Raw genomic sequence first — 12,500 nt, forward strand, 5'->3', positions numbered from 1 at the left:
TATAGGTCTGTATTTATGTTTCCGTCACTAGTTAGTAAGACGTTAACGTCCATCACTTTTTTTCATCTTCAACGTAATAAAAAAAACACTATAATCTAGCTCTCCAGTGAAATCTAGTAGCTCAATGGGTAGAGGAGCATCCGACTTGCGGTGCTACTGAGGCCGTAGGTTTGATTCCTGGCTAGGAATCTGATTTTTCAGTTGTCCTTCGCCCGTTGCCCGTTGTCAACGCAACTTGTGTCCTTCCCTCGGGCCCATTACGCCTTTCCATCATTCTTGTATGTCGGTATTGTTTTCACTTTTATCTCGTAACGGTCACAGTCATTCAGTTGTAACTGACGCACGCACGCAAACAATCCACCGATATTGCTTATCCATTAATTTATTTGTAGCTGGATTCCTTGTTCCTGCTCAGCACGTTCCAACGAAGACGTTGCCAGGTAATGAGACACTCCTAATTGATTATTTGTTTGATATAACTATACTGCTTTCTGTTCTTTAATTAGTTGTACATTGTGATCACATAATATGTGATCACATAATATGTCTGTTTCTCATTGTTTAAAGGCCCGTGCAAACGCTCGCAACAACACGCAACATTGTTGGGCCCAACAATGTTGTCTCTTGTTTCGTGATGCAAACGCTTGCAACAAGTCACAACATGTTGGGTCTTTAGATGAGAATACAAAGGACTCTGGGATGTTTACCATCTCCGACGCCTTGTTGGTTTCTTGTTCGCATGTATTTGTGTGGATACCTGGCATGTAGTGCGCGTGCACCGGCGCAACATTGTTGGATGTGCTGTGCAAACGAACGCAACATTGTTGGATCATGCTTCGATGACCGCGAAACAATAGAAATGTTGGCACTTGTTGGCTCTGAAGTTTGACCAGTTTCAAACTTCATCCAACAACTTCCAACAAGTCGCAACAACACACAACATGGTGTGCAAACGCTCGCAGCATGTTGGGCCCAACAATGTTGCGAGCGTTTGCACGGGCCCTAATAGCAAGAACAAGTAATGCATGCGTAATAAATTTCCTACTCGCCTCCCGTTTCTTTTCTTTGGATTAAAGTTAGGAACTATGTCGGCACACATTCCTTTTATGCATATCTGTTTGTTTTCTGAAGTGATCATGATCATTCAGAAGCTCGGCTGCTTGTCACTGACGCACGCACGCAAACAATTAAAGGCCCACCGTCAACCGACAGCCTTTTCGACAGTTTGTTTTTGTTATGGAAATTCGCGTTGCTTGTCGTAGCGATCTGATTGGATGAATTTCAGCTTTGGCCGATTTTCAAATATGACAATTGTTCCACGGCTCGCAATGCCTGCCGGTTGAAGGTGGGCCTTTAACCAATGTTGATAACCATTAATTCATTTGCGGCGAGATTCATTATTTCTGCTTAAGAGTTTGTAACGACTCGAGGAACATATCAAAGTAATAAGTAACGAGACTCTCCGTGAGGGTACACTGGGTTGCCTGTGGTACGTGCACCGTTCCAGACAACTTTTTTTAAGTTTGGGGGGACATTAAGACCATTTAAGGGGTCACCCAGAAGTCATACCAGCAGAGGCCCTTTGGCTCACAGGTCCTCACACGTTCGTACGATGAAACAGATCTGTCCTTGCGTAATATGTAGCTCTAACAGAGCACGATATTGTTTTGGTATTGTCTATCATTGTAGTGCCATGGTAGAAGTCTTGGGTAAATAGCCTGATAAGACATGTGGTTACTAGCAAAGTACTGAACCCAGAAAGATTGAAGAAAATAATTGGAAGTGAGAAACATTGGCTTCTGGGCTGACATGTTGATAAACTTCTTTTCACCACAAGTTTAAGCGTGCCCTCTGAGCATCTGACAGCTTTGTAATACTAAAGTTTACTAAAGTTTAATAAAGTGTACCCCTATCGGGCGGGGTTAGTGTCTGGATGGGTGACCAAAAATATATACCCCATCGTAATACAGAAGCATTGGGCCGAAAATACTATTAACGCTAACAAATGCGAACTCAGCAAGGTACAGATTTTGTTAGCTTGCTTTATGCAAAAACAAATATTGATGCAAAAGTAAAAAAATATTGATACACAGTTTTTAGAAAGAGCAGAAGGAAGTTTCCAGGACGGTCGCTCGAGAATAACATATTTACGACATGAAAACAACATTAATTTTGAACCGTGAATATAGAATATAAACAGTTACGATCAGCGACAAACATTTTGGGAGATTTTTGCTACGTTCAATTTTGTTATTGTACGTTTTGGCTGCACAAATAAATCGCAAAATCGAAATTGACATCGCCGGAATTCAGCGGGCGCCGTGATTAAGTTACCGTGGCATGTTTACTTGCCAAACAGTGAAGCATCTGTGTCAAATGATGGCAAGATACCGGGTTTTCGTAAGTTTCTTTTTCTGTCAAGTGTTATAAAGTTTGACAATAAATGAGCGAATTCAAAACAAAGATGACAATCGCCCACCATTGTTTCTGCAAATTCAAAAATTTACTCTCCAAGACGAGGTTATTTATCACCAGGTAATTTTATCATTTTGGAAATAGCAGCTACTTTATTATTCACCGGCGTCACAATTTTTTGTTGATTTTCGGGCTCATTTTGTTGAAACTCAAGCACGCTTCCAACAGACCTGTTTATTTTCATGAAACCTTTCCTGCTTACAGAGCAATACTAAAAATATCCTCCCGTATCACGTTTCAACCTTAAGCTCGAAAATTCAATACACAACATGATATTATAATTCACAAAGGCAGAAAATATCACAGAATCCTTTTCCAATGACTTTCCACGCCATTGCTGGTTAACGAGAATAACAAACTCACGAGGCAGAATGTATATTTATATTTAATTAAGTTAGCACAACAGAAAAACGCTAACCTCATTTTGACACGAAAATGCTTTACTATTGCCATAAAAACTATCCAGTTAAGCTCGCATATTATAAAACATGATGAATTCATAAAGGCCACCTTTTCCAGCGAACAATTTTTTGAAACAAACAACATATTTGCTCTTAGAGGCGAAAACCTCTTCCTATTTCATTGCGTGCGTGACGACAAGAAACTCAATCGTGTCAAATTACCATGTACTTCAGGTTGAAACCCTTTCCTGAAGAACCTTTTCCTTGAATAACAAGAAAATGCTTTACTATTGCCATAAAAACTATCCAGCACACATATCATAAAACATGATGAATTCATAAAGGCCACCTTTTCCAGCGAACAATTTTTTGAAACAAACAACATATTTGCTATTAAAGGCAAAAACCCCTTCTTATTTCATTACGTGCGTGAAGAGAAAAAACTCAGTCGTCTCAAATATGCGCAATATTACAACAAACTAAAATTTCAGGATCAAACCGTTTCCATGAAGAACCTTTTCCTTGAATAATGAAGCACAAAATAGACGACAAGCTTTCTTTCAAATAATTCTTAGCTGTCACATTTCCAATTTTTTTTACCCGAAGACTGTGCAGAGTTGATCACAGATCCACTTAAGGTGTTCGATTCGTTCTCTGTCTTTGTTGAACCCATAAGAGAATGTTCCATTTGGTTTCAGTGTTCTACATAACAGCACACTTGGCAAAATCTTTGAAATGCAGCTCACTTTGATTTCGGCTCGACGGGCGACAGATTGTTGTCGAAGTCCATTACTCGTCGCTTTTAAGATTCCACCGCCTGTCTTGTTCAGTATCCAAATGACTTGCCGTTATTGAGCTTCATAAGGGTAGATTTTGTTCAAAGATCCACTGAAACGCCATTCGCGTTACATGACTTACGACGCCTTTGCCGGTTAAGTTTATCATTCTAATGTGTCCACCAGAGAAATCTACGCATTTCCACTACCCTCTCTATCCTAAGAAAATGCGAGCGGAAGGCTCTATGCACAAAGATACCACTTAGCAGGGGAGTGACAGGCAAGACTTTCACCGACACGGAAAAAAAAAAAGAAAAAAAGAAAAAAAAGCAAACAAACAAATGCCACCCACTTTCCGACTGGGATTGCTATACTGGCAACCCAGTAATTATTTGTTTCTCGTGTGATCGAACCATAAACTCCCCACCATTCTTTCCTTACACATCGAGAAAGAAAGTAAATGATGCGTATCTTGAATTGTTCCTGAACAGAGAAGGTTTTAGTTTTGAATCCGCTTAGATTCAACATTGAGGCTGTCTCAAAGGAAATGACGATTAAAAATGCATTCAATCAGTTTTTGCCATATCAAACCCCTAATGTCTATCGCTTTAAGGTCTTAGTTAAAGCTAAGGAAGACCAGAGCCTCGTATAATGTATTCGTTCTCATTACAACTTTGAACCTCGTCGAACGAAACCATGCATTGCTTGAGTTGTTCGGAGCAATCATGAACAGTCATCTCACCTCGATCCGTTCTCTTGAGAACTTTTCAGCTTTCCGCTCCAGTTCTACATTTTTATTGCATACTAGGCATAAGGAAATTTTGTAACGAAAGTTAAAAGCTTTCGTAGAAGATTCCATAATGCGTGGATAACCACATTAAATCATCAAATTGTTCAGGATCATTTCATGTCGTCGAGGACCTCGCATCGATTAGCATTCGTTCGGTAAGTTGCTCATTGTTACTCATTTCTTAAGGACAAGCAATTTATGTGTTATAAACAAGTGCTGATGATTTCTGTGTTAGTTTTTGTTGTTTTCTCTTTACTCAGTTTGGATCAAAATAGTGACTATGTCAGAATTCCTTAATATGAGTTTACTTTTCTGAAGTGACCACCGTCACTCATGATCAGTTGCAAATGACGCATCCAAATGATCCACCAGTATTATTTATCCCTTAATTTTTTGTTCAGCCGGATTCATTATTCTTGTTGAAAAATTTTTTTAAGAGGAACATTGCAAGGTATTTAGTAATATTAGCTTGCTGGGTGCAGTCAGATATTTGCCTGTCATTGCAAGGTAATAAGTAACAATTAGCTCGAGGGGTCACGGTGCTATAAAATTATGTGTTTCTTGTTTGATCGAACTATATACTGCCCTCCATTTCTTTCCTTACTGATCGAGAAAGTAAGTAAATGCTGTATCTTGAATTGTTCGTGAACAAAGAAGGTTTTAGTTTTTTAATCCGCTTAGATTCAAAATTGAGAGTGTCGCAAAGCAAATGACGATTAATGAGTTCAATCAGTTTTAGCCATAACAAACTCTTAATGTCTACTGGCTTTAAAGCCTGGTCGGGGGTACTGCCATATATGGGCTAAATAGAAGCTAAATATTTTGAGCAAGAGCCGGTACAACGTAGATTTGATTTTAGTGGTGTACTCTATTTTGGCTGGCGAAACCAACCTTCTTCAGGTACAATGAGAGTTTGCATTGGATTGCTTTTATGTACATATATATAGTAAGTGGATGTTGACGTAATACTGGAAAAATGTGATAAAATATCGTAGTTACAACAAATTTGAATTCAAATACTAATTTAAGGTGCGTTTACACGACAGAGCAAAAATGGCACGGGCCCGACAAAGACTGGAACGGTTCCAACAGTTTTTTTTACAAAGAAACAGTGAACTTTTATCCGTTCCGCGACGGGTCCATAGCTGCCTATGGACCCGGAGTACCCAACCAGGAGTTACCAGGAGTACCCAACCAACAATGTTTCGGAATGTATGCGTTCAGAGCCAGCTAGAAATAGATTATTTTCCGAGGTCGCCAGCCAGCATCTATTAGTTTGAGGCCTTTACCAGCCAGGAAGAGATATTGCACTGTGTGCGCCAGCCAACGGCGCCCATCAGCGTAAGTTCCTGGAAATTTCGGTTTTGTCAGTAAATAATAACCTTACGCCTCCCTTTCCCCCCCCCCCCCCCTCCCCTCCCATTACAACGATTGTTTTCCTTTCGTTATTGACCGTAACTGAAACACCTGAAGCAAATTTTCATGCCAGTTATTAATGAGTAACTCATGATTCATTAATATACGGTATAATTTTACAATGTTCCTTGTCTCTAGATGAAAGATAGTTGAACTCACTACCTTCTGAAATATTTCAGCACGACGCGTTTCCAACCGAAAAACGCAGTACCTCGTTATTCGAAATGAGAAAACTTACAATGTATATAGGGGCCGCCCCGGAATAAGCACCTCTCTGAAAAAAGACAAAAGCAGCAGAAGAGTTAAACAAGAGTGAAGCTTCTGCATCTATATACGGTAGTTAAAGAGTCAGCCAAGCAGTCTTTTCCGTGGATGGCTTTATAAAAAAATCCAAGGGTGTAACGATCGGTGATCTAAGTTTATAACATGTTAATCGTTAACTATGTAATCTGAGTAGAAGGATTGGGCAACGTGAATAAAAAGATCATATTATTAGAATCACAACTCTGTGTGTGCGTTTTCGCTCCCATACGAGACATGGTGTCAGAATAGCAAGCTTCGTTACACAGAAGAAGTACATAGCAGCATGGTGGATCCTGCAGATGCTGGAACTGGCGAAAGTGGAGCCACTGGAACGTCAACAATCGGCGAACGACAACTCCCTAGTGGCATAGCAATGCCCAAAGCGCTTCGAACCGATGGAAATCTAGCCACAAATTGGAAAAAATTCAAGCGTGCATGGGATAATTACGCGATCGTCGCCAGGATAAATCAATTCGAAGAAGAGTTCCAGACAGCTGCCTTTCTATCGGCGATCAGTGAAGATGGTTTGGAATTACTCGACGGAATGAACTTCGACCCAGAAGATGACAGGAAGAAACTCGACGCCGTCATAACGAAATTTGAGGAACTGTGCATCGGAGAAACAAATGAAACTTATAAAAGATACATATTCAACAGAAGAAACCAAGAAGAAGGCGAAAGCATCGACAAATACGTGAACGTCCTACGCACACTGGCGCAATCGTGCAATTTTTGCTCGTGTTTACACGACTCGCTTGTACACGATCGTCTTGTACTTGGCATTAGAAATAGCGGAACGCGGAAGAAGTTGCTACAAGAAAAAAAGCTCACACTTAGCCGAGCGATCGATATCTGCAAAAGCAGTGAAGCTACATCTCAGCAGATGAAAACCATTCGACAGCTCATCGAAAGGGAAATTCAACAAAACCCCTTTTAAAAAACGCGAAAACCCCGAGACGAGCAAATGTAGATATTGTGGTGGTAAACACAAACGAAGCCGCTCCGCGTGCCCTGCTTACCGGAAAACTTGTACAAGTTGCAGTAAACCAAATCATTTCGCCAGCGTTTGCACAAAAAGGAATGATCGAGGTCAGTCGAGAATCAAGCCAAAGAAGACGTCAATACACCAGTTATCGTGCGAGACGTCAAGCGATTCGGGTGAATCAGTTGCAACCCTTTCATCGACCCCAGACGAAATCAACGCGGTGCAGGCTGAATGCCCTGCGAAAATTGAAACCGTGATGAAAATAAAAGGCGGAAAGGAAGCAAAATTCCAAATCGATACTGGAGCAACGTGAAATGTGATAAAAGCCTGCGAAGTTACCGGCACCAAGTATGCAAATCAAGTTACCCCGACGACACAAATGCTGAAGATGTTCAATTCCACTACTACGCGACCTACTGGAAAATGCAATATCCAAGTTTGCAACGCCAAAAGCAATCAAAAGCGCAAAGTCACTTTCATGGTCGTGCCAGATGAAACCTGTGCTAACCTCATTGGGAGCCAAGCCGCACAGCAGATGGGATTTCTTGATATCCACTTTGAACAATTACGTAACAGTTTAACACTCATTAGTTACGTCCAGACTTGATAACTGTAATGCTTTACTTTGGGGTTTTCCTAAGAATCTCACTGCAAGACTTCAACGCATCCAGAATTGCGCAGCACGCCTGATAGTTGGATCGAGTAAGCATGATCATATTCATCCTGTCCTTAAGAGCCTCCACTGGTTGCCTGTCGAGAGTACGATCGCGTTCAAGACTCTAATCCTTACCTTTAAGGCACGTGAGAGGATTTCTCCCAATTATCTACAAGACCTCCTTACTGACTATGTGCCAACCAGAAGTCTCCGATCTCCGAAGTGTCTACTGAAGGTTCCAAACTACAACTTGGAATCGTATGGAAGAAGGGCCTTTTCTGTTGCAGGGCCATTGTTGTGGAATTTCCTGCCAATGGATATTAGGTCTCAAAAATCTCTAGCCACTTTTAAGGAAAAGCTGAAGACATTTCTTTTTATTAAGAGTTTTTCTTAATTTGTAACATATGTATCGTCTCATTTACTTTTTTTTGGAATTTTCAGCGCTTTGGGCAGTGTTATGGATACATCGCTATATAAGATGATTTTATTATTATTATTATTATTATTATTATTATTATTATTATTATTAACAGTGCCCAAACCTCAAGGGATTCACGCGCAAGCTGTAGAAACATCCGTGAGGCCCAACAAGCCTAGTGAACAAAGCTTATCAATCAGTGACATACTCAGCAAGTACCGCCATGTACTTGAAGGCCTTGGAGAGCTCGGACCGGAACTTCAACTTGAAGTAGAAGACTACGTGATCCCCAGTCAGTTGTCTCCCCGTAGGATCCTGGAAGCGTTGAAACAACCGCTCAAGCAGCACTTAGACAAACTACAGGTGGATGGAATTATTGAAAAGGTTGACTGCCCAGCTGATTGGATCAGCGCCATAGTAGTAGCCAAGAAGAGCAATGGAGACATACCTTTCCATACCCTTCATTGTGGCATCTTGACTGACTTTACCATCTGGTTTGAAATTTACATAAAGTTCATTAAAGCAATGAACACATGGTAGGTCTTCCTATAACGTTGAACAATTGAGATGAATAGATAATAAATAAGAGAGGACCCAAACAAGAGCTTTGGGGAACCCCGCAATCGAGATTAAAGCAAGCAGAAAGTATTCCACTGATAGATATCTGGTTACTTCTATTAGAGAAATATGATCTAAACCAGTTCAGAACTGTCCCTCCAATGGTGTTTTGCAACCGATTAACAAGGATCTGTTGATCTTGATCTTGGGGATGCATATACGAGATTAAGTGTAAGAAATTAACCAAAGGTGAAGACAAATCGACCCTTTCAAATAGGAATACAGGTGTATCAGCTAGCCAAGTTAAGAATTTTGAAGTTCTGATTAAAATCACTGTGTAACTAATGTATGTAACATGTAACTGATTAACGCGTAATAGACCTAGCAGCGATTACGTAACTTCCGTTGTGTGACAGATTAGATCAGATTAGCTTTTAAATACACACGTGCTATCGGAAGGAAGGATAGGTTTTCTCAAGAAAGATCGAAAGAATAAGAATTAAGATTGGAGAAAGAGGTATGATTTGTAGTTTTATTTGCATGCTCGTTTTAGTTATGTTTGAGTTCGATATTATTCCTTATATTGTTAGTGATTCGAAACATTTAGTGATTTTCTAGTAGTATGATACGCCCCCTTTTTGTGTTGTTATTGTGCAATCGATCTAATGCATGGATTATAGTAATAGGCGCTTCGTTGTAATTATCTTTTCTGTTTTTACGTAAGTCAAGCGAGTAATTAAAGAAACTGGTTAGACAGAAAGACTGGCTTAGTTTCTAGTAAATCCTCCTCCAACAAATACCCGTTCGGAGTAGGAATGGAATGTCAATGTTGAAGATCTCTGTCCGCTACACACTGGGTTCAGCAAAAAGGTGATCCAACAAAAATGGTCTATTTTGGATCTGGGAAATACAGCACTGAATATGACTCGATACGTTATATTGGAGTGCTCTTCCTAACTGAAGAAAGAGAAGAACATTTATTGGTTGGGTTCCCGAAAAGGAACAACCATTGTTTGATGCCACTGGAATGGTGTATAATTGACCAAATTTACTTTCGTGCAAAAAGTGACAGTGCAAGCTGCAGGAATCTTGCAGATAAGTTTACTAAGATAACAATACTTATTTGCTCTCATTTGTGAAATAGTTTGAGCTTAATTAAATGGTTTGACTTCCTTGTTCTTTATTTTTGTTTACATTATGAATTTTCTATGACAGTCTTATTTAAATTATGTCTTTCTTTTGATGAATAAATAAATAAATAAATAAATGATTAAATAAATAAGTTTTGTAGCTATCAGAAAAAATATTGCAATACACTGTAACTTTAATTATATTATTATTTCAATAGGAAACCACTCAACCAATCAGATTTCTGGAAACTCTTCGTTCATCTCCGAAATTCTGCTAATTATTTATTATGGTTCCTTTTATTCCAGCCCAGCCCTTTTTATAGCTCTAGTGGCATTCAGACAGACATCTGACACTGTCATATAGCAATTAAAACCTGTGAAGCAATAATAGTAGTTCACAGTTGCTTTTTTTTCTGATTTTGGAAAAGAAATATGCAAACCTTTGATCAGTCGATATTCTGTGACTTAAGTAGAATAAACAATTTAAGGTTGCCTTAAGTTGCCTGATTTTTTGGGCAATTCTTTCTTAAGTTGCCTTAAGTCGCACTAAGTTTCAGCAACCTAAGGTCCCAGAGTAGGCCTGATGCAAAAAACCGACCGAAGACTAAATATATTTTACAGTGCCTGGATGTAATTGTTTTTACTCTCCCAGATGTGGGCAAATGAGCCAAAGATGCGTGACTTGTCACTCGTGACTGTTGCATGACACGTAACGGCGCAAAACAAAATCGGATGGTGCTCGGTTGGCTTTTATTTGCCCAGCCTGCGACTAGGACTTTTACCGCTGACAAGGGGTTGTCGTTTTCCCATTTAAGCTCTGGGAGCGGGGTTGAGATGTCGAGGGATCTCTGAGCACCCTCCTGTAACCAGTTAGGCCCAGAGTTCGGGATTACCCCAGGGGTACTTTCAACTGACTCGATATCTCCCCATATCCTGTAAGTCAACATCCGCACGAGTCGTTAGGCAGTGTTCAGAGAGTGGCCAATTCTCACCCACCTAGGACTCCACCAGAATCATGAGCTATTATGCATAAGGTATAATTTTCTTATATATTAATGTGAGAATTGGGTTGATTAAGCTTGTGCAAAGGCAATTTTGTCCTCCTGTGATCACTGTCAGGGCTTGTGCTGATAAGCATGTGCATAACCGCTTGCTTCTATCTGCCCGCATTACTTTGGCACAGCTGATATTCTCCAAAGATGTGATGTATATAGTGTATTCCCCATTTTGTGTTCTTCAAAGCTATTGCGAGTCTTCGGTTATTCATGTTAAAGGTTTGTTAAATTATTTCTGTAATAGGCCTCTTGCAACAAACGATCACATGGTACAAAATCCGCCATGCTGGAGGGCAAGCTCATTATTATTCCCACACTGGGACATTAAAACAAAGAGACCTGAACCAGTCAATCTTGACTTGCCTTTGTTTTAATGTCCCAGTGCGGGAATAATAATGAGCTTGCCCTCCAGCATAGCGGATTTTGTACCATGTGATCGTTTGTTGCAAAAGGCTTATTTTTGCTATACTTAAGTGCCATTTTTGTTGATTTCCTCGAAGGAATTTCAATATTTTGCGTAAACAGCATCACTCGCACTGTCCATCCAACAAAAATTTAGCTGGCTGGCGAATATGTGCAGTACAGTCAGTTGCACTATTTTCGGAGATTTTTTAGCTCGCAGATACAAAACTGCAAACGGAAAATTCTTATATGTTCGAAAACATACCTTTTAGCTTGACTTATGTCGAAAAAAAAGTAAAATTAAATCTATCGCGCATTTTGCGAGAACAGACCGCGTTTGAAAACGAAAAGATATAACGCGACGCTTGATAAGTCCCATGTAATAAGAAACAAATTTCACATACCTCAACGAAGACTTGAATCTTCCCACCTGAATGGAAGTGGTCACGAAAAGAACAAACGCAGTTAAGCAGACTAATGGATAATTCTTTGGAACGTATCGTTCGAATTTGCTTCGTTTCTACGACGAAATACATGCAGAATCGTGAATTGTAAGTGTCCGGGAAATAGGAAAACATACTGTAAATTTTAATACCTGACGTGTTTACAGTTTACTAGTCAGTAGTGATATGATTTTCAATTTCCAACCATAAATTTCTTAAAAGAAAGGTGACAAGACGTAAATGATTTGCATGAAAATTAATGCAGCAAGCGCATGGCGACTTTTCAACTTGCGTTTGGTCGACACCTTTTCTTTTTGGCCTCATTACACAGATTTTTCAGCCAAAGACTGAAAATCGCATGGAAGACTTTTCATCGTGTGTCTTCATGGTGAAATCCCAGGGTAAATTTCAGCTTGGGTTATAATTAAAATAAAGTTGGTTTGTTTCCGAGTAATAATCTCAGGTTGAAATTCGTAATTTTACTGGTTTAACCTTTTATAAGAATACTGTGTGTTTGTTTATTTATTATATCATTATTTTGTTACTTTAGTATAACCCAGGAGTTGAAATTATCTTTATTATTAAAATATACACATAAATATAATTATTAATATTACCCTGGCAATGACAATACTCCACGTAATAAGCCTAAAGCTTCCATGTTTAGGAACCAATGAGTTAGATTAGGATGGA

At 39.5% G+C, this 12,500-nt stretch overlaps 3 protein-coding genes across 5 annotated transcripts in view; 2 read left to right on the forward strand and 1 right to left on the reverse strand.

Moving 5' to 3' along the window:
- Nucleotides 1-12,500, reverse strand: part of LOC137996293 (uncharacterized) — a 132,646-nt gene that overhangs the window by 86,493 nt on the left and 33,653 nt on the right. The gene's annotated exons all lie outside the window — the stretch shown is intronic.
- The window catches only part of LOC137998125 (tetratricopeptide repeat protein 28-like), a 61,179-nt gene that overhangs the window by 28,067 nt on the left and 20,612 nt on the right, over nt 1-12,500 (forward strand). For 2 of the 3 annotated variants that reach the window (XM_068844554.1, XM_068844551.1), the window contains one exon: nt 393-440. The gene's annotated coding sequence lies outside the window, so the exon portion shown is untranslated. Of the gene's footprint in view, nt 1-392; nt 441-12,486 lie in introns of those variants that run through there. The other variant, XM_068844553.1, reaches the window with a different exon arrangement.
- On the forward strand, nt 6,445-7,098 carry LOC137994342 (uncharacterized). Its single transcript, XM_068839919.1, has one exon. The coding sequence runs from the start codon at nt 6,445-6,447 to the stop codon at nt 7,096-7,098; it is 654 nt and encodes a 217-aa protein (XP_068696020.1).

Source organism: Montipora foliosa, chromosome 3 (assembly GCF_036669935.1).
Source record: "Montipora foliosa isolate CH-2021 chromosome 3, ASM3666993v2, whole genome shotgun sequence".
Lineage (NCBI taxonomy): Eukaryota > Metazoa > Cnidaria > Anthozoa > Scleractinia > Acroporidae > Montipora > Montipora foliosa.

What these genes read in the sequence shown, in the direction of transcription:
- LOC137994342 (XM_068839919.1), top strand. Translation starts at nt 6,445, where the DNA reads ATGGTGGATCCTGCAGATGCTGGAACTGGCGAAAGTGGAGCCACTGGA.